Here is a 20,874-nt window from a genome sequence, read left to right on the forward strand (position 1 = left end):
GAACCAATGTCATTCCCCGACTTGCAGCGAACACACGAACACGGCGTCACACTGAAACCGCATCATGTGAAACAAACAAGACTTGTATCCTGTATTCTACACTTCCCGCGTCCTCAAGCTAGAAAGTTTCGGGATTTTGATCTCTGTTTCCATTTCAAGTCCGGACAAGCTTGGGAAACGCTGGCTGAATTTAGCCTCCCAGTCCTCTCCAGGGCTTGCCGGAGTCTCTTGGGAGGAACCATTGTCATGGCCAGTACCCGGTCGGGAGGTGGCTGCACTAGCGCGTAAATTCTTGGGCTTTGGTGGTGCAGCTGGTCGGGTTGAAGGGCGTTGCGTAGCTGGATAACTGGTAGGGGGAACAGATTGCGGGAGACCTGCAGAGATATTGGGGCCGTCTCGGCGATCCGAGAGTGTCGTTGAAACGTTACGAGGAGTGTAGGTCGGGCCAGATGTGTGAGAGGCGGGCAGCTGGCTGGAGATGGTTGGTCTAATCTCACTCTGCTTTGCCTGCAAAGAAGAGGAAGTCTCCGTGAACCGTCCATACCCAGTAGCAGTCTTTGGAACGGTCGGTTTTTCAGCCTCTCCAAGGAGTGACTGCACCTTATTCTGAATTGTACGAGAGCGAGCGCCATCGCCCATCGCCCTTCCACCCCCGTCACCCGCCTCGGCAACCCGACGCCGGTACTCGGCTGCAGCATTGGCAACACGTTTCTCCTCTTGGGAGAGTCGGCGGCGTTCAAGCTCCCGTCGCATCTCTGGTGAAATGTCGTCCCGGTTCACGTCTTCCAAGGCAATTTCGTCATTTGGCGAAATACCCTCGTCGGCTGAATCAGACGCCCCAATCAGACCATGCCGAGGCGCATCCTCTGCCGATGGTGAGGATGACTTTTCTTGGTTGCCCGCCTCGAATCGGCGGAATGCGTCACCGAATCGACTAGCAAATAGATTCTTGCCTCCCGAAAGCGACAAGGTAGACAGACTACCGCGCTTGTTGTGTTTGTGGCTACCGCTAGAACGTTTCTCCCGTTTCCGATTGCTCTCTTCTTCTTCCATCGCGCGTAGATAATCGACATCGGAAGAAATAGTCCGATCAGACTCGCGATCCACATCGGTACGCACTGACCGCAGTGGCGTGCCGCCCTCGTATTGCAGGCGGGACATATCCAGCGAAGACCGCGGGCTTTCGGAGTCATGCGGCAGGTCATATCTCGTTCCCGCTTGGACTGACATCGGCCGAGCCTTTCCAGTGGCGGATTTAGAACGTCCCACGGGATCGTTTACCTCCAATGTCGAGGGCCGTCTCAAGGTTTCCATTGAGGGGCGCGCAGAGTTAGGCTGGCTGGATATGCGGTCAGTTGGCAGCCGCGAGCTTGCTTCCACATTCAAGCTCGACATCGGAGGGGATGGCGCCTTGTGCGGCCGTGTCACTCTTTGTTCTGCCTCGGTTGTAAGTGGCTGGCTGGAAGATCGGTGTTCGTTATCAGCCGAAGGGAATCGATAGATTGGGCGACTAGACAGCTTTGGCTCTGGCAAACGAGGTGTTTGTATGGGTGATGTCATGGTACCCGTCGACACCATCACGGGCCGCTGAGGAGTTGGTTGGTACAAGGGAATAGCCTGCGGTGCGGGAATTTCACGCAAATTAGGTGCTCGGACAGGAGAATCCTGGGATGGTCGCTTATAGACCGGCTTCGGTGCGCGTTCGGGTGAGACACGCCTGGCGAAAGCATCATCGGCCAGAGCGTTAGTGAGTCTTCGAGATAGATCCTCGTCCTCGGGCTTAGATTCTACTGTTGGCTCGAATTCAAACTTGTCCCCCTTTTCATGCAAAATGTCAAACTGGTCCAAGGAGGGAAATCTTTTTGACATTTCCTCTGCCGTCTTCTTTCGGGCTGCGCTCCCATCCAGGGCTGCAAACGGATCATTTGATGAACTTTCAGCAGCGGCTCGATAAGGCGAAGGACTCGGTCTCTCAGAGGTAGGCTGGGACGACGGGGATTTTCCAGGTCGACCACGCCGCATAGGCGCAATCTCTGGAATTATCTCGGTCTCCTGCATCGGAGGCGAAAATACTGCGCCGACCGCAGGAGTGTCCGTGGGTGTAGGCGGTAGCTCTTGATACTTGCGCGCCTCGGAAACAGAGCGGTTGGAGTAGATCTAAGCGATAGTCAGTGTCAAGTTTGCGCTAAAAGAGGCGTGTGGCAACATACGTCTTTGATAGGAACTTCCTTTCCTTGCATTTTGCACACTTCGCGCACGACTTCATATATGTTTGGACGATTGCGGGGATCTTCCTTCAACATTGAGCCTATGCGAAGCTGTCAGCCATTGATGATGGATTGTAGGTCAAAGTTCCAAACTTACCAATGAACAGCTTTAGCCGACTCGAAAATGAAGGGTAGGAAGGGTATTTGAAGGTCGCGTTGAGAATAGCCATCTGACCGACCTCCTCAAAGGGGGTTGTATAGTAGCATAATTTGTACAAAAACACACCAAGTGCCCAGATATCGCTCTTTTCGTCAATCGGTTGCTTCCGATAGACATCAATCATCTCTGGGCTTCGGTACTGCAGCGTCGTATGTCGCTGCACATCATCTTCAATCAAGCGGCCCTCGGCAGCAGAAGTAGCAGCAGGCCGAGGGGGTGCCGATGATCCAAAATCGCACAGTTTGTAAGTGGCGGAACTCCCCTTACCCGAGATCAAAACGTTCTCGACTTTCAGATCACGATGGAGGAGAGGCGGTTTAAGATAATGCATGCACGCAACACCTTCGGCAACATCGGAGAAGATTTTGATGATCTCCGGCTCTGTCAACCGGTGTTGAAGCCGGGTGTTCATGAAGTCGATCAGACCACCACCCGCGCAGTATTCCATGACCAGGAACACCTCATATCCACCTCCACGTAGCTGCGAGGCATGCGAGTCAATATACTTCACAATGTGCCGGTGGCCCTTGAGCTTCTTCATCGTTTCTACCTCAGTGCGCATGTTGGCAAGGGCCGCCTTATCAGGCACAGCCACCCGCTTCAGCACTGCGGTTTCGGACCCATTGACTGGCTGAGGCAATCGCACCACGTATACATGAGCAAAACCACCTTCAGATAGGTACTTCTCCACTACCACGCGATGGCCGCCGACTTGAATCTTGGTGCCCGGAAGCAAGGTCCCCGCAGGTGCTGTCACTGCGGCGACGGGATTGTAGACGGGAAATTGACGTGACGTCGCAGAATGACCGTGGTGGGATTGTGATGACATGGTGTCGGGATGCCCTTCAAGGGCAGGTCGTGAATCGGTTCTCGGTGGCTAGCGACACGGCATAGAGAGTGAGACGGAGGTTGGGGGGTTTCAAGGTTGGCGGAGATAGATGCCTGGGAGAGGGACTAAAAGGACAGGTGGGTGGGGAGGCGGAGACACGGGGTAGTACCTGACTACCAGGCTACCACAGGGGGGATACAAGAAGATTTGAAGCTGAGATGAAATAGAAAGAAGACGATCAACACCCCGATGGAGAGAGCGAGGGTATTGGAATCTCAAGTGGAATGACCACCCAATCATCGGTTGCGGATCACGTTCTGCCGGGTCTTGTTCCTCACCATCGAGTTGCCTTTTCACACTCACTTCTCCTAAACCACTTTCACTAAGTTGTCCCACTGCCAGACTAATATCCAGTGTTCAGCATGGCCTAAGTGGGCCAGGATGACCCCAAGTGCCTCTCATACGGCCCGGCGTCCTCTACTATCTGGTCATGGTCCCGCACCTCATGCCCCGATCATGGGACATCCATCACGGTGCTTTCGCAATACCCGTGGACGGTGACCATGAGATATAGCTGCTTGCCTTTTTTTTAACCTAAATCATGCCATTGCAGTCGAATTACCACAGTCCCCACACTATCAGCTCTAATCCAGTGAACAAGCCTCGGTGGCTACGTCCTCCAACTCGAATATCAGGGACCCACAACGTTCCAACTATCTCCCCCAACCGCTTGACCGCAAGATCAACAAGGGTTTTCTAGCGATCCGCCCCCAGCGCTATATATGCTCGGAGCCAAAACACTTCAGGGACGGGACATACTTGGGCCGAATGTTCTTTGCGCTGGTCCGCAGCTTGGGGTACATAGCGGTATAAGAGTACACATCAGCGGCAATCACTTGTATGGAGCTCACATGGTTGCATTTTTCCCAAAATAGTGTGAACGTCTTAACCACATGGCAGGGAAATAACCGCATATTGCTGTAGACTTTATTGATATAGCAGAATGTGAGATAATATATCTTCGAACCTACATTATAGGCCTCGACCCAGATCTCTCGCCTCTATTTCCTCCATCTCTCAGTATTGGTCAAGAAAGGCGGAGAGCAAGGCGGTCAGGATATTGGAATAATGATGTTCCGAGCCGTAACCAGGTCTTTCCTAAAAGAGTAAAACCAAAACAAAACAGTCGTACTTTTGCCATGTTGACAATACTCTGAGCATTGATGCTTTTGCAGGTTGAAAAGCTATTAAAAGACATGTTGAAGAGCAAATACTTGTATAGTCATAGCTTTAAACAATTCCTTTGCTGGAGGCAAAATATTTCACTGTAATCGTTCTTGTAATACCATCCCTTGAGGCTGTTTCTGAGCTCGGTCACATAGCCCTACGTAGAATCGCGTGGCATCCGAGGAATTCAACATATTTCGGATAGTAGATTGAGAGCCGCATCAAGATATTCGGGCATCGCTTTCGTTTGTCTGCTCGTTAGCATTGCTAAATTTTGCTTTTGATGTGATGGCCACGTCGAGTGCTGCAGGTAGCGTTGGCGCCGATCCTTAGCTCCCACACTTCTTTTCCAAACAAACCCCCCCGAGTCAGACTCAGGTACTCCCGCACTTTCAACTTTTTGCGTTGCGATTGGATTTAGTTTGGATTGTTGAAACTTGCTGTGTGTTTTTTTCTTGGATTGGCATCTGAGTATCCTTCAAAGCACTGAGTGCCTGAGGCCTCAGTGCAACACTTGTCAGACTAATATGACCTGGCAGTTGACTCTAAACCGCGAGAACTTGTCCATCTAGGATTGATCCGGCAGATCAACCCAGTGTTGTAGCTAGTCTTTCGACCGACGCTGCGCTTCACTGCACTCCGTCGCATATATATTAGCCCTATTGTCGCTGCGGGCTGATCCAATATGGATGGTCCGCCACCACCGCCGCCGCCTCATGGCGAAAATCCCCATACGACTGAAGGCGAATATCGCAAATCCTCGGACCTCCCTGATGGCAACTACGACATCTTCATCGTCCCACCTCACTCCGCTGGCTCGGGCTTTCTCTACCTTCCATCGCTGCAGTGCAACCGAAACAGTTTCCTAGCGGGCGTCGCTAGCACACTCCTCGCATGTTTCGTGTGGTCGTACATATCCCCCATTGTGAAGACATGGTATCTAGCCACGGTCGCTAGTGGCAGTGGTACGGGTATGGCGGTACTTGCAATTGGGGTCGGTGTCGCTGGATGGCTTTTTGGCTCCGCTCAGTCCGGCTCTGGAGACAATAAAGGCAATGGCGGTGCTCGAGGTGGGCGGTTCGGATTTGGTGGCTTTGGTGGTGGTTCTGGGGGTCCAGGTGGTCCTAGAAACGCCGGTCCAAACGCCAACCAACAGTCATCCGGTGCCAACTATGGCGGCAACGGTGCGGGTCAGCAAAGACAACGGGGAGGAAACTTTGATGGAAGACAAAACCACGGCAACCAATATTCCGGTAAACAACATGGCTCTGGTCCTCCTCCAAACTCTGATAATAACAAACGTGAAAAGGAGGAGGCTGAAAAGCGCGCCAAAGAAGAGCGAGCTAGGGAGGAGCGTGTCAAGGAGGAACGAGCTAAGGAGGAACGAGCTAAGGAGGAACGAGCTAAGGAGGAACGAGCTAAGGAGGAGCGAGCTCGAGAGCAGCGAGCTAGGGAAGAGCGTGCTCGAGAGGAGCGCGCTAGAGAAGACCGTGTTAGAGAAGAACGAGCTAAGCAAGAGCGAGTCAGGGAGGAGCGCGCTAAGGAAGAGCGCGCCAAGGAGGAACGTCTCAAGGAGGAGCGGGCTAGAGAGGATCGGGCTAGGGAACGGGCCAAAGAAGAAGCCGAACGGGAGCGAGCAAGAGAAGAAACGAGGCGCAAAGAGGAGCTACGCCGAAAGATGGAGGAATTCAAGCGCAAGCGTGATGCAGAGGCCAAAGAGAAAGAGAAAAAGCGCGAGCGCGAAGCAATGGAGAAAGAATTAAAGGAACGCCGCGAGCAGCTCGAAAAGGAGATGGCCGCTGCAAGGGCCGCTGCAGAGAAGGAGGCACGCGAGCGACTGGAGAAGGAAGCCGCAGAAGCCCGCGAAAGACAGGCAAAGGCCGAAGCTGAGGTGAAGGCCAAGGCCGAAAGGTTGGAGGCGGAAGCCAAAGAGAAGGCCGCGAAAGAAGCTGCTGAAAAAGAAGCTGCCGCAAAGGCCGCCGCCCAGAAAGAAGCCATGGCCAGATTTGCGGCGCTCAAGGAAGCGGCAAGCAAGAAATACGCCGAGAAGAAGGCGCAAGACGCGAAGAAAGAGGCCGCTGCCAAATCACCACCGCCTAAGCCAGCCAGTACTGGCAATGTGCCTCGCACACCTTCGCCCAAAAAGCCACCGCCCTACCCATCTGCAAAAACCGCCAACGAAGACGATGCGTACTCCTTTCGCCCCTACGACCGACCACGGCGGCCATATGCGGCTGGCACCTCGGTGTACTCTGAGTCTTCATATACACCTTCTCACTCGACTGCGCGCACAACACCTCCCCCCTCACATCGCAGTACATATTCCACAAAGGATCCAGATAAAATCGTGATCCAAGGTGTATATGCCTTCAACAATGCCTTTATGAAGACCCCCGTGGCGCAACTTGTATCAGGCCAGGGCATGGTCACCGATGGCCTGGTTCTGCGCATCACAACCGAAGGTCTCTTCATCGACGATGACCTACGCGGCGTCGGCCAACGTGAGTGGGACGTCAAGGCATGGACCCTCAAGCTGGCAGAGGTATGGTGTCCACAAGTAAATGCCACTCAATCCGCCAAAGCCGCGTCCAGCAACCCTTTCTCTTTTCGTCGTGGGAACAACGTTCCCACCAACGAAGAATCAGAGGCCTTTCTTGGGAACTTGCTCAAAGTATGCAAGAATACTTGCCGCCTGGCTTCGCCCAGTGCGTGCTTCGCGCGCAGCGCGACTGCCAGCCATGATGGTGGTCCTGTTCACCCGCCCCAGGTGGAGTCCCGTGGTTTACACGTTCTCCGTGCCAGTGTTCGTGACCAAGAAGGCAAGAAGTATGTCTTTGTGTTGCAGGATACTGAGGCCTGGAAGGTCGCCATCGGTCTCCAGCGGCTCCGGGCCGGTGCTCTGGTCCGCGCTCTGGGTGTCTCCGCTCTTCCGGTCCCTGAATGCAAAACTATGCTCAGTGCTCTCGGTTATGTTTGATTGAAGACTTGTTATGCCAGCGTTCTTCTTTTTTTTTCTTGCATCTTCTTTATATTACCATTTCCCTCTATATGCCCCTTTTTGTGTTCGATCCGACTTGAATGTCATCACTCATCAGCGGCGGAGTTTGCTTTATGCTCATCTGTCCGGTATATTCATTCACTATTCTTGTCTTGGTCACCCCTTTTTTTGAGATTCCCCTGATTTATTTGTTTTATATTTACTAGTACAGTTGTTCAGCATGTTGAGGAGAAGTACATACCACAGAACATATGATTGCTTATATTGTTATTATGAATACATAGCGTGACCGACCCTTCTATAAGAAAGACGCGCAATGAGAGCTGTGTTATTCCATCCACTTCATAGCGGTAGATGAATAGAGCAGAGACGGTATATTCGATACCAGCGCAATCCATCCTATAAAAGATAGTTCAAACCCAAGCTCTTCCTACCCTCTCTTTGACTTGAAGTTGACTCTCAAGGTACTATATGTACTTCATAGACCCATTCCACTTATCACAACCTAACATATACAGCATACCCGCCTAGTAGCCCCCCAGTGAGTCCTAGCTGAAGGAGACCCAGATCAGATGTCCCATCGTACGTACACAGGTGTGTCAGGTCGGCTAAAGATGACAACCCTAAAAGCTTATCCGCCTCCAAGCGAATGCCGTTTCGTCGGCTGCTATGTTTGTGAAGAGCAACAGATAATTCTGTATGATAGCCTTAATCGTTTCTCAATTTGGTCATAATTTGGAAGCATGGACGGATTACATTACCTATGTGAGATATACTTCGTCGCATAGCTACGGAGTGAAGGAAAATAAATCATATCTGAGAGAACTCTTCGCTTTATGGGTGTCATGCAGGCGTATACGCCGCATATGCTTTTACTTGGCTATATGGAAACAAGAGTGGCAACCTCATAAGGTGCATTGACAGCCAAAACATCTATGGATGTAAAGCAAATCTCTAGGTCAAAGTCAAGAGCGAAACCCACGAGAAGAATAAAACAATAGACAAACGCCGAGAATGATTAATCGGATGTAGATCTTGTAGTTCTTCTGTGCACATGGATTTCAAACCCCATTGTCCATAAATGCACTGTTCTCGTATATTCAATCCAGATTGCAGCACTTTGTGTACAAATTCTCCGAAAGGGGCCATAATGGGAAAAGATGCAAAAGGGGAAGGGAAAAAAACATCAAATCTATCATATCGGGAATCATATGGCGTCTCCGTAGAAACACGGTGAAAAAAATCGTGATATGGCAGTTGGCAAAAAAGCAAATCCCCAATATCCAACAGATCAATGTCTAAGATATCGAGGTGCAACTCCAACTCCGGTGGAACACATGCGAACTCCTGTTTTTGGGGTTCGTCATATTGGAACGAAAGAAGAAAGAATCGGTGGTATCGAGTGAATATAACAGGTTAGATGGCTTCATCTAGAAACCACCGAAGCCGCCGCCGCCATTCATCATGTTTTTAAGCATTTCGGGATCGATTTGGACACCGCCGCCGAAGCCGCCGCCGCCGAAACCACCACCGCCGCCGAAACCACCACCGCCGCCGAAACCACCACCGCCGGGGAAGCCGCCACCGCCATGGAAACCGCCGCTGTGGAAGCCACCACCGGGGAAGCCGCCGCCGCCAAACATATCAGCTGGGTCCCTCAGATCGTCTCCGTTATCAAAGGCAGCACGTTTCCTGAAACTATATTAGCCTTGTTCGAATAGGGTTAAATGTTGTGGCAGACTTACTGAGGATCAATCAAGTTCTCGTACGCTTCACCAATTTCCTTGAACTTCTCATCGCCCGCTGCGCCGTCGCGGTTCTTATCTGGGTGGTATAAAATAGCCAGCTTGCGGTAGGCCTTCTTGATTTCCTGATCGCTGGCATCCTTGTCGACTCCCAAAATCTTATAGTAGTCCTTGCGTTGGGACTTCTTCAGCTCGAATTCAGCTTCGCGGATCTCCTCCGCAATTCCGCTCTCGCCAGGGTTGTTCTCAGCAACGCTCTTATAGTCACGGACAGCGTCCTCCCAGTTACCGGCCTTGCCGTTGGCCTTGGCACGGCACTTCATAGCCTTGACATAGCCGGGGTCGAGACGGAGAGCTTCAGTGCAGTCCTGAATGGCGGAGTCAAACTCCTTCAAGTTGATGTAAGCCTGAGCACGGTTACCCAGGATCTTAGCATTCATATCCTTGTTGGAGGGGTCGACCTCGAGAGCCTGGGACCAAAGATCGATAGCACGGTGATAATCCTTGGCCTTGAAAGCAGTGTTTCCTTCCTCCTTTGTGCGAGCCAGCTTCTGCACAATACGCAGCAGCTTGATGGCCTGCTTCATGTCTGGGTCCAGCCCGAGGCAAAGCTTCAGAAGCTTCTGCGCCTGCTCGGTCTCACCGAGGGCATAGAAGGCGCGGGCACGGATCATCATCGCATCTGGGTCTTGGCTGTTTTCGCGCAGCAAGGAAATTGCAATATCCTGCGCTTTGCCCAGTGAGTTGACATTGCCCAGCTTCAGGTGGGCCTCGGCGGCCAAAAGTGTCCACTTTCGGGGCTCCTTGACACCTTGTCCAAGCCCTTGTCGAGCCTGGTCTAGACAATAGATAACCATCGACACACCGCGATCTTCCGCTATTGTCTCTTCGGCTTGTGTAACGAAGCGCAGCATCTTCTCTGCGGCCACCCGGTCGGTGGCAGCCACTGGTGGCTGGATACGTGACAGCACCTCTAGGGCCTCTGCAGGCCGACCCAAGCTCGTCAGAATCTTAGCCCATCGGTGCATGATCTTTGGGTTGTTAGGATCGAGCTCGTTGGCGCGCTGAACATCTTCAAGCGCATTCACGAATTGCTTAGCGGACATGTAGGCCGCCGCTCGGTTAGAGAGATAGGCCGATGAGTTAGGATTGATCTCGATGGCTGCAGTAGACAAAAATCATCAGCGACCCCGCTCATTCAAAACTAATTTATGAGACACGGCGTCCCTGTAAGATAAGAAAATGCATACCCTTAGTGTATTCTTCGATCGCTCGTCGATAGTTGCCATCCTTGAAGAACTTGTTTCCGGCCAGCTTGAAGGAATCGGCCTCGTCGGCAGAAGCTGAGTTCGGCTGGTGCGGTGGCGGAGTCGGACTGCGCTCCTCAGTGCCATTCACACCATTATTCTGAGGTTCCTGAGAATCGATATCCATTGGACTCCGCTGCTCTTCGTTGGATGCTGCCATAGCGGAGAGTCGACGACGTAGCTCGTCGGGTGGGAGATTGAGTGGGTGTACGTCCTGGTCACGCGAAGATCGGGCAAACTTGAAATTGGCGGTCGGTCCGGAATTGGAGGATGACCGACTGTGAGAAAAATAGGATTGTTTGGAAGACTTGGAGGGTTTGGTAGATTTGGTGGGGGAAGAGGATTTCGAAGATTTGGTAGACTTAGTTGGGGATTTGGAGGGCGAATTCGGAGATGTGCGGGAGAAGGAAGATCGGGATGAACGTATATCAGGGTTCTTCTCAGTCTTCTCCTTATCCTTATCCTTTTTGAAGATGTGGGCGAGTTGGACCATTGGGGGTGGGGAGGGGTTTTTTTTTTTTCTAATCGAAGGCGGTAGAATCGGGGAGATTCCCAGGTATGAACCACGGATGGGGTGGGAATATCAACTGTGAGGACTTTTGCAACCTCAACTTTGAAGATTTTCAATTCAAGTCTGAGCCATGCCTTGTTTCACTTTTTAAGCTGTCATATTAATCTCAGAAAAGGAAAAAAAGTGCGGACCTGGGTTCGATAGCCGGTTTAATAGCCTTGAATGTTTAATGGGTGAAAGCTAGACCGAGAAATTCGTCGGACATGTCCTCTTATAATATAATTTTTTTTTCTATTCTATCATATGTCCCATCTTTACTACCAGCAAATAATCCAGAGGCTGGTGAGCTGCTGGTCTGTGTTAGCGCGCAAAAGAATTGGAGCAATGGAGTCACTCATTCCTCGACCGGGAGGATACCCAGCCGCGAGGGGGGGAACAAGTCGAAGTGATTCGAGAATCTTCCATCTTCTTATTTTCGTCCTTCAATCCTATTGCCCCCTCAACGGATCCTGCAGGGGTGGCTAGCGAGGCTGTCGATAACTCGAGGTGGAGCAGTGGATCCAACATGCAGTTTGCTAGTTTCCTCTGCTGACGGGTGACAGACATACAGCAATGCTGTGACTGGCGTCTCAGAGAGGGGATCCCCTGCATCGGACTCTATATTACTCACACTATTACTCATATTAATCTTGTCTGGGCCAATGTAGCTACATCTCGGCTCTCCCGTGCGGGGGTATACTTATATCGAGTGAGTTTTGGCTCCATTAGGACTCGTCTGATATACAAGTAAGTGTCTCTTGTGGGCGACACATAGGTGAACATCTGTTTTACAGTGTCACCACATAAGTCTAATTTACCAAAAAGAAGTTGAAATATAGGAATAGAGCGAGGCAAATTGAGAATAAGTGATATAAGGATAAGGCCTAGTGGACTAAACAAACTTGAAAAGAGCCATAAGGTAATGTCAAATGGGTAGAGAGTGAGAGAAGTATACCTAAGTAACAGCAGAATGACAGATTCCTTTGATAATTCCAGGGCTATTCCATCGACATGTCTATGCCCTTAGAGCTAACACACTGACATTGCCATCCAGCTCACGGAATTCCTCCGTGTAATTATTTCATTCTTACTGCTTTATAAAAGATCTACATCACATTAGCCAATATTGAAGGCTTTCTTATTGGATTTGATATTGCCTACATGTATGTAGTGGAAATGGGTAGTGGAAATGGGCCATAACCCCTGTTCCGCCGATAGCGCATTTCTAAAAGCCAATATTAAGAGGGACCAATAACACGCGACCTAGTCAACGGCTAGACTTGAAAAACACTTTATATTTGACACAATTATCAGATTCTACCGTAACAATTTCTCACTTGGCCATCTCCCTATCGATAATATACCTAATCTCTCTATGGTGCTACCGCTCGATAGCCCAGGATTGCCGACCAAAAATTACCTTCCGGTCAAGAGTAACGATCCCAGCACGAATGAATTTGAGCCACTTGTACACATCGGCCTCGGCACGAGCCAAGATTATAGCCGTGCTAGCAGTGCTAACAGGGACCGGGAGTGAGATACAGATCATTCCTAGGTTATGCATTGCCGATGCGCTCACGATGGCTCGCTGGGTTCGGACGTTCTGGAGCATATACTGCATGATATCTTCGTCGCTATGGTTAACTTCCATCTCTCGGGGAATAATCACGGTGTTCCAGTGAGCTTTGTCGTTGTCTGGATCCTCTAAGAGCTGAGGGCGGATCCAGCCTGTATCCTCAAACCCCTCCAAATCGTCTAAATACTCAGAGGGTACGATAAATACACTGTCCTGACCCATGTTTATTGAGATCGTTTAGGAGGTTGGTGGATTGAATGAGACTTAGGTATAGATGCTTTTCTGTCTAACGAGCCTGAGAGAAGGTCTCTTATATAGTGAACATCCAGGTACAATGAAATCCAGACTTTGGGGGGAAGCAAAGCCTCTTTATTGTCATAATAGCCTTTTCCCGTCTTTGAACGAGGTTTGTACACTTGGTTTCCGTATTTTGTCCTCTATTTCCCTTTGTATCCACTATCATAGATCCCCTCGGCATGCATATAGTAGTGGGCAAAAAGGGCGAACCCAACGTTCGATGTATAGGACCACGGGGTGGAGCTCCGACACACTGACCTTCTATTTCGTTATCTTGTGACAGAAGAAGGAAAAATTATTCGTGTCGAGTCAAGATGAGTTGGATGCCTTCATCTTGAACAAAAAGCCGGGGGCATGGTAGGAGTTTTCTTTTTTTTTTTCTCTCGAGGGGCCTTTTATACTCTCGGAGGTGGCAAGAGATAAAAATACAAATTCGTAAGGCTAAATATGTGGAATACAGCTTGATAATTTGAAATAATGAGACCCCCTAAACCATTGGGAGAAATTAGCCAACCCAAGAGTCAGACAGTCTGAGATCAAACCTGAGGAATGTTATCACCCCTTTTTCTATAACAGTTTTCAGGCTCTTCTACAGAGAACTGTTTCAGAGGGAAGCCAAAACTGCTTCGCTCAATGCTTATCTCTCTAGCTTCTATTCATAGATGTGTGAGCCCCGAACCAATATATACCCCATGACATATCAGAAAAGCTATAACGCCAATCAAGCAATTCAATATCACACTTAATCACGCTCCATTCTGCCGATCCTCATGTATTCTTCGAGTAGCTGCAACCCAGCTGGAAACCCTGTCATCTAAATATGTCTCATTTGTTCGACCAAAGCTGTGTCTACCATAGGGCGGGGGCGGGCTCAGCAGATTCTCTTGACAAAGGCGATTATTGTAATCGATATGCTCGTCAAGATGCTGAAAGACATCCTGCCACGGTGTGATCGGTGAAATGGGCGAAATTGGTGAGACTGCCGATCGAGTAGACGCTATATCATCCTGAGTCCGAGTTTCATGCGTCGGGGGCATATATATCTCTCCAACAATCCATTTCTTTTCATCTTCGAGCCAAGTGAGGGGCACACAGCTCCTTGGACGCGTAGGAGGATGCGGAGTGTGTTGTATACGTGGGCGCACATCATATTGCGGATCACGGTTGGGAGACAGCTGGTTCGATAGATCGCGCGTACGTCTACGGGCCGAAGCCCGCCTTAGATTGCCACCGATTGTAGAGCGATTGGGTGGCCAGTCATGCAGTCCGTTACTTTGCTGTCTTGGCGAAATAGGGTCCGTTGAAGCAGGCCTCGCGGGCAAAGGTTTTGAGAGCAAATATTGAATGGAACGCGAGTCTGTATGGATATGAGGAGTTGTATCTGGCGGAACAATGAATTTTGGATTAACCATCGGCGCGCCTTCGAGGGATGAGAGATCCATGAGGGGAGAGTTGAGGTCGGAGGGTGGTTTGGGAGGCTCGGAAGCTCGTCGCTGAGATGGACAGAAAACCATTGTGCGGTGCGATACTCGATGGGGATTTTGGCAAGTAGATCATATATCGTATGGCTTGGTATGCTATCTTTAGACACGAGCTGTGCTCCAGGAGACTTCGATAGTGGACCGTGGAGGGCTCGTATCCAAAGACAGAATATAACAGAACTTAGCATGCAAGCCTCCTTCCTAGCGCGGATAAGTCCAAAAGGTCAACCCCTCTTCCACAGAGAAGGGAATATAACACATATTATATTAGGTACCGAGTACATAGTACACACAAAGGAGAAAATCAAAGGACTCACAGGCAGTTAGGTGGTAATACTCTTAAGCTAAAAAAAAACCCACTGATATTTCATTGTTCTATACCTGCCCATTGAAGTCATCACTGAAAATCAATTACCCAAAAGCGAAAACAAACAGCTCCTTTTCAGGACAATGGTCATGGAGTCCCACAAGGATAAAACAACGTATATCAAGAGAAGCCCACCATGATCACAAATTTGATTAGGTGCGCGGGATACAATTTGGGGTCCAAATGTATCCATCCACACAGGGGTTATGCATTTATTCTCACTACAACGGCCTCAACTTACTATGTTTGGGCTTTTCAGTGTGTCTTTGAAAGCAAAAACGGGACCTGTACGAAGGCCAAGTCTGCCGAGATCCGTATATCGCATCGAGAAGAGGCCATAGTTCCAAAATCCCCATATTTAGGGTTCGGATACGATATGTGAAGTCCGAGAATAATCGCAGGTGTCATGCCCCGCTTCATACACTGCTTTGATTATTTTCTTCTTTCGTTCACTAGACTGGAAGTGTCTAGGTGACATTAAAGGACACATGATTCAAGGGTGAAAGCTGCTCGATCCTTAATGAACAATGCAACTTCCAATCAGCCACTGAGCTCAGGAATAGTGGGGGTCTCTATTTTTGGCTGCCAATCATTTACTTCGTACAGCTTTTATACTCCGTACATAGTACAAGAATAGTTGCTTATACGACCTTGTGATGTCTATTATCTATTTTAGTGGTCTTCGTAAGTATTTTCTCGGGTTTTTCTACAATTATTTTTCAAAATATGGTTGCCGCTCTTATTCGTGTGATTAGAAGGCAGGTTAGAGGAATTAGCCGCAGAATATAAGATATGGGTGGTGAGAAATATGATATTCTAGTTATTTACATTGTACTCCATACTCTGTGCCCTATGAATGACATCGAGCTCGCAAGTGTTGAGAAGGGGAGACGAGAACAAACTCATCGGTGACAGCAATAAAGAACACCCAGGGAGATTGAAGGGACTATTAATGAGTAAGATAAAATAGTCGCCATTAAAAGATACATGTGTTCGGCACCGTGACTGGCGTGGTTATGTGAACTCGACGCTATTGAGCTAGAGGTACATCTAAGGCAATGATATAACTAGTATAACTACATTCCTTCCTCAGTAAAGCTAGATGGATGAGTACTACGATTGTGGGGCTCATAAATGTTCAAATTCAAGTATGGACTTGCGGTCAGCACCGACAGTAAGTAGTTGGTTTTGAATTTTGAATTTTGAATTTCAGCCACCTAGTTGGCTTTACGATTGTAAGTGGCATATTCAGCCCTAGGAAGTACAAGATTTGAGGTGGCACGTGGAGTCAGGGGGGTGGCACGTGGAGTCAGGGGCAGGGATAGAGACATTACTCAAGGAGTATCTACCAATCACAAATATTTACTTTCATGATCAATGCCGTCAAGGACTTCGCTACGAGATTTTAAAATGACTGTTTAGACGGAATGTCATATGAAACAAACTATGAAATTATGAAAATGTAAACTGGATACATTCCAAATAGGCTACGGGCGCTGGAGAGAGGAAGAATGTGAAAAGCTGTCATGGTTTACATTAAGGTCGTGCTCAAGCCACCAAGCGAGCTTCGCACAACTCCGAAGCTATCCAGGAGAGCCCAAGAAGAAAGAGAGATATGTATATCAAAAAAAGCAGAAAGTGGATAGGTATATCCAGTCAGAAAGCAACAATTGTTAAAAGTAAATCACCAGAAACCCTAAATAACACAATCCTCATCTCACACCAACTCTTATTAACACCTCCGGTTTGACACGACCACGCCAGGGCTAGACCCAGAGGACCCAACTAGGTGCAGAAGTGCATCACCAATCCGGAAGAAGTCATTTATGCCAGGAAGAAGGCGGCGGCGGCGGCGGCACCGGCGAAGCCGAGGGAGCCGCTGAGAGCACCAGCACCGTTGAAGGCGGGGGAGGAGGTAGCAGGGGTGACAGCGGCAGTGCCAGTGGCAACACCCTTAGTGCCGGAGGGCACGTGGGGGACACCACCGGAGGGGCCGTGGGGGATGACGCTGCTGCTAGCACCGGGGGTGGTGGTAGGGACGACGGGGACGGTCGAGTAGATAACGGTGGGCACGCAGGTGGTGATGGCAATCACGGAGGAGGAGGCAGTGGCGGTCTCAACAGCAGGGGGAGCAGGGGCGGAGGAGACGCTGGAGGGAGAAACTCCGGTGGGGACGGAGGACCAAGCAGGGGTCTCGGAAGCCTGACCAACGGAGCTGGTGACAGCGGCGGGGACGCTGGTGGGGGTGGTGCTAGCAGTGGGCTCAACGCCGGCACCGCTGTTGCCGGGGCAGTCGGTAACAGTGGGAGCGCAAGAGGTGATGGTAACCTCGTCGGTCTCGTAGACGGTCTTGTCAGCACCGGGGGCAGCGATGGCCAGACCGGCGAAGAAGGCAACGGCGACAGCAGTGAAACGCATTTTGAATGTTATGTACGAAAAACGTAAAAAGTGATGTTCAAAAAGGTGTATATAAAAAGCGGAGCTTTTGAAAGAGAGTGTTGGTTTTTAAAGAGTGGAAGACCGAAGTCGATAGAGAGTGAATTTGCGAAGAATGTACTTGGAGAGAAGAAAGAAACAGAAACAGCACGGGGAGGCAGGGGGCCTTTGTATGAACGGGGAGATTAGTGTCAAGATCAGCAGCCACTTGCTTCTCGTTGTTTTGGCCCATTTTGGGACCACTCGCCCTAAAAAAAGGGGAAAGGAACAAAGACCGTTGGTACAGGGTACTTAATCCACCACTAACACACACCGCAACCTGCCATGTACTCGGAACTTGACCCTCGCACAGCCTTCATTTATTCAATTATATGATTGGTTCGACCGCCAGGGGTTGTTTCTCATTACCAAGTTGGCTTGTAATTTTGACCCGCTCATGTTTCTAGCGTTATATGACGATCGCGTTGGAACATGGGAGATATTGGGGGATCCTGTATAAAATGGCTACGGAGCATATCAAATATATGCTCCCAAGTTTCATGGCAATCCTACTCAATAGCATCTGCTCACTCTCTATCTCTTTCAGATATGTTTTTCTTTTCTATTGACGTTTCAGACCGCTGATCCACCACCCGTTCCTGGCGTCCCAATTGCAACATCTTCCCCCCGTGGGTCTCTTTCATCTCCACTTACCCCTGAACAGCCCGCCATTTATTTCGCCAAGAAAACGTATTGTGCAAGGGCGAATCCACGATGATGTGCACTTTACTTGCGAAATAGGATTGGTTCTTACTCCGGACGTTCATCTCAACATGGAACCCAAACACTCTCTATTATTGCGTCGGAGCGAAGCGCCGAGACATCCTATGTATTATTACATACTTTGGAGTACGGAATACTCCGTACTGTCGTTACATTACCTTTGAACTATTATTTTATCAGTATATCCGATTTATGTACCGAGTGCTGTGTCTGGTATATCATCGCCTGCTTGTTTTATATGCTGATATATCCCGCCATACTCAGAGAAAAAGATATGCCTCTTCTCATGTAACCGCCAGTAAGATCATACAGGCCAATTTGGATAAAACCAGCGGATAAGCCCGGGGAACGCCACTGCATGACTTATTCCGTACGACGAATTGCCCCCGCAACGGAAAAGTCTCACTTCACACCATAACGGCTAGACCGCATTATTTTAGTTCCGGGCACAGTGCTTAACGATGCTTGCATCTCGTGCTGTTGGCAATGTGGGAGTCAATGCTGCGCAATTTGAGAAAATACCGGGGTCTGGCCGTGTGATTGGGCCCTGGCATGGCGCATATGCAGTATTTTTGGAATCTGTTACACCGGCCAGCTGTACAGTCGATTTTACTTTCTGTATCTGCTTACATTTTTATATATTGTACGTACCCTGAAATAGGTACGGACAATGTGGTTGGAACTTGGAGCGTCAAGGCGTGTTGATCTTCATCCTGTTCCTGAGCCGAGACCCTGGATCAGACTCTCCAAGCGGTTCGACCGATGTATGTTGCATAGTCAATAAACGTTTCGCCCGGGTTTATACCTTTGAATTCCTTGTCCCGACTCTATGATAGGGCCGACTCCATTATAGGGGTTGTCCACATAAAGCGATTTCCGTAGGCCTCGTGGCGCCCCCAGACTCCACATGCCGCTATTGAATTCTTGCGTTTCGTGGCCCTTTTTTCAATAGATCGAGTCCATTCTATTCCAACGTACTTTATATGGTCGTGCTCTTATCAACCCCATACTCATCTTACTATCTTTAGCTACAATTAGCTTTATGGGATATAATTATTGGTGGAGTGTGTTTTATATATAGCACAACGTTGAGCCGTCAGTGATAGGGGTGTTCGTGCGATTATGATTTGAGTGGGCTTTTTGCCGAAGTTCATCCTCGCCTATCGCGTAGGATGTCCCTTCCTTTGAGGTCCCTGAATCTCTGTTCAGGGGAAGCTTTCGCCTTGACTTACCGCTCGTACTGCATTCTGGGAGTCTATGGGCATATCCTCCCTCTTCACATCTCCTGACCATTACGCCATGAGCAAGAGACGGATATCACATCGGTCAAAATACTCGTGATTAACCTACACTTGAATTAACTCTCTACTGCTCAATAACTGGAACTCTGATATGAGAAATTCCATAGGGCTTGTTCCCACTCACAAAGCACTGACAGGCCTACCTTGTAGGATGATGTCCTTAGCGCCTACCCAATATCAATTGAACATGCAAGGCTGTCCTCACCTGCCACTTCATCACATCGATAACCCAACTACGCAGAATCTGATTTTATGTGATCGCCATCAACAATCACCTGTCTGTGACCTAACCCGACCGATCACCATCGACACGTCATTTTTTTAGCGCTGATGACACAAGCGAGCGGCACCGAGAAGAATAATACATAGACTTGTTGGATTTATTCCCATCGAACACTCCACTCCGTACGAAATCCAGATACACAACATACAGACAAATTTTTTCGTACAACTTGATGGGCTCGGTGGTACCGTGTAATGCAAGACAAACACCCGCGGGAGCTCATACAATATAGCCTGTTTTGAAAGGCTCGGAAGAATTGGCTGCTCCGCGCGCTGCCTTTCAAATGCGACGTTACAAATCTCTCAGTGATCATGGGTCGATGATTGCCATGGCCTTTAATTGGTTTTATTATCAGCGTGGTCATCCTTGGAGAGCCGGTGGGACCGGAGCTGGGCTAGGTCTCCCATTTTATCTCACAGCAAAATTCTCGGTTACCTCTCGGTTCGCTATTGAGTGATCACTAGGACTGCACTATCGGGAGTATTGGTATAACCAAGCTTTGGAGGACAAGTACACGGGTTTGTCGGACATTTCATGATATCGTTCCATATTTGTCAGGCCCGGCATCAATGAAGATCAACTATTCCACTGTGTGCCGATCGCATCTACGTAGTATATATAACAACTACTACATCTGCATTCTCCAGCTTCCTGGACCTCATCGGGACTAAAATTGCATCGATATTTCCTTGGCGCTTATCTTAAATGACAATTTGTGGTATCCAGATTAACCTCATCTATGGAACTTGGCACCAACTCTCAGAATCAAGTCTAATTTAGATCACAGCCTTCTAAGTAAATACCAGGGCAGTATCTCCATCACCGATCTTTCTAACCAAATTTCGGGGGGAAAAAACCAACACTGAAATGCTGTGGATCGGCTAGGGCTGCCGGGCCCATGTCATCATCGGGTGGCCACAGGCTAAGCCACATCTTTCCGAATAGAATCTTAGCCTTGGAATTAGCCCCTCAATGACATAGGTATCTACAAGTTAATCTAGTTTTTTTATATATTGCGATATAATTGGATACAATCAGATATTGGATATAAATGGAGATTACATATAATTTACAAAATTACTCAAGGTACAACAGGGTACGGAGTACACGACCTGTGATAGGTCTTAAAGTGGGGGATCTTGTGTGTGTTGGCAATCTGGCAATGTCGACACAGGTTACCTACCCAGTGAGTAGTTGAGGCAACATAAGTTTACAACATTTCCAAGGTTGATAGATCGATCTACTACATATATAAGTACATTGTACATATATACGTACATGCATATAT

The 20,874-nt window shown here is 49.1% G+C and overlaps 6 protein-coding genes across 6 annotated transcripts; 1 reads left to right on the forward strand and 5 right to left on the reverse strand.

Moving 5' to 3' along the window:
• Positions 1-96: 96 nt before the first annotated feature.
• Positions 97-3,256, reverse strand: N7447_000462 (putative serine/threonine protein kinase; the record flags this gene model as incomplete). The annotated part of the gene is made up of 3 exons (XM_057224738.1): positions 97-2,157; positions 2,211-2,308; positions 2,365-3,256. 3 exons carry the CDS (start codon positions 3,254-3,256, stop codon positions 97-99), a joined length of 3,051 nt encoding a protein of 1,016 aa, XP_057088754.1.
• A 1,912-nt stretch (positions 3,257-5,168) lies between these two features.
• Positions 5,169-7,460, forward strand: N7447_000463 (uncharacterized protein; the record flags this gene model as incomplete). The annotated part of the gene is made up of 1 exon (XM_057224739.1): positions 5,169-7,460. The coding sequence occupies one exon, from the start codon at positions 5,169-5,171 to the stop codon at positions 7,458-7,460; it is 2,292 nt and encodes a 763-aa protein (XP_057088755.1).
• A 1,451-nt stretch (positions 7,461-8,911) lies between these two features.
• On the reverse strand, positions 8,912-11,026 carry N7447_000464 (DnaJ and TPR domain protein; the record flags this gene model as incomplete). The annotated part of the gene is made up of 3 exons (XM_057224740.1): positions 8,912-9,173; positions 9,227-10,388; positions 10,477-11,026. 3 exons carry the CDS (start codon positions 11,024-11,026, stop codon positions 8,912-8,914), a joined length of 1,974 nt encoding a protein of 657 aa, XP_057088756.1.
• Positions 11,027-12,464: 1,438 nt separating this feature from the next.
• N7447_000465 (uncharacterized protein) lies at positions 12,465-12,881 on the reverse strand (the record flags this gene model as incomplete). Its single annotated transcript, XM_057224741.1, has 1 exon — positions 12,465-12,881. One exon carries the CDS (start codon positions 12,879-12,881, stop codon positions 12,465-12,467), a length of 417 nt encoding a protein of 138 aa, XP_057088757.1.
• Positions 12,882-13,702: 821 nt separating this feature from the next.
• N7447_000466 (uncharacterized protein) lies at positions 13,703-14,470 on the reverse strand (the record flags this gene model as incomplete). The annotated part of the gene is made up of 1 exon (XM_057224742.1): positions 13,703-14,470. One exon carries the CDS (start codon positions 14,468-14,470, stop codon positions 13,703-13,705), a length of 768 nt encoding a protein of 255 aa, XP_057088758.1.
• A 2,158-nt stretch (positions 14,471-16,628) lies between these two features.
• N7447_000467 (GPI anchored serine-rich protein) lies at positions 16,629-17,222 on the reverse strand (the record flags this gene model as incomplete). Its single annotated transcript, XM_057224743.1, has 1 exon — positions 16,629-17,222. One exon carries the CDS (start codon positions 17,220-17,222, stop codon positions 16,629-16,631), a length of 594 nt encoding a protein of 197 aa, XP_057088759.1.
• Positions 17,223-20,874: the final 3,652 nt, after the last annotated feature.

The sequence above is a fragment of the Penicillium robsamsonii genome, assembly GCF_028829455.1.
Source record: "Penicillium robsamsonii strain IBT 29466 chromosome Unknown utg000001l_segment0_segment0, whole genome shotgun sequence".
In the NCBI taxonomy this organism is placed as follows: domain Eukaryota; kingdom Fungi; phylum Ascomycota; class Eurotiomycetes; order Eurotiales; family Aspergillaceae; genus Penicillium; species Penicillium robsamsonii.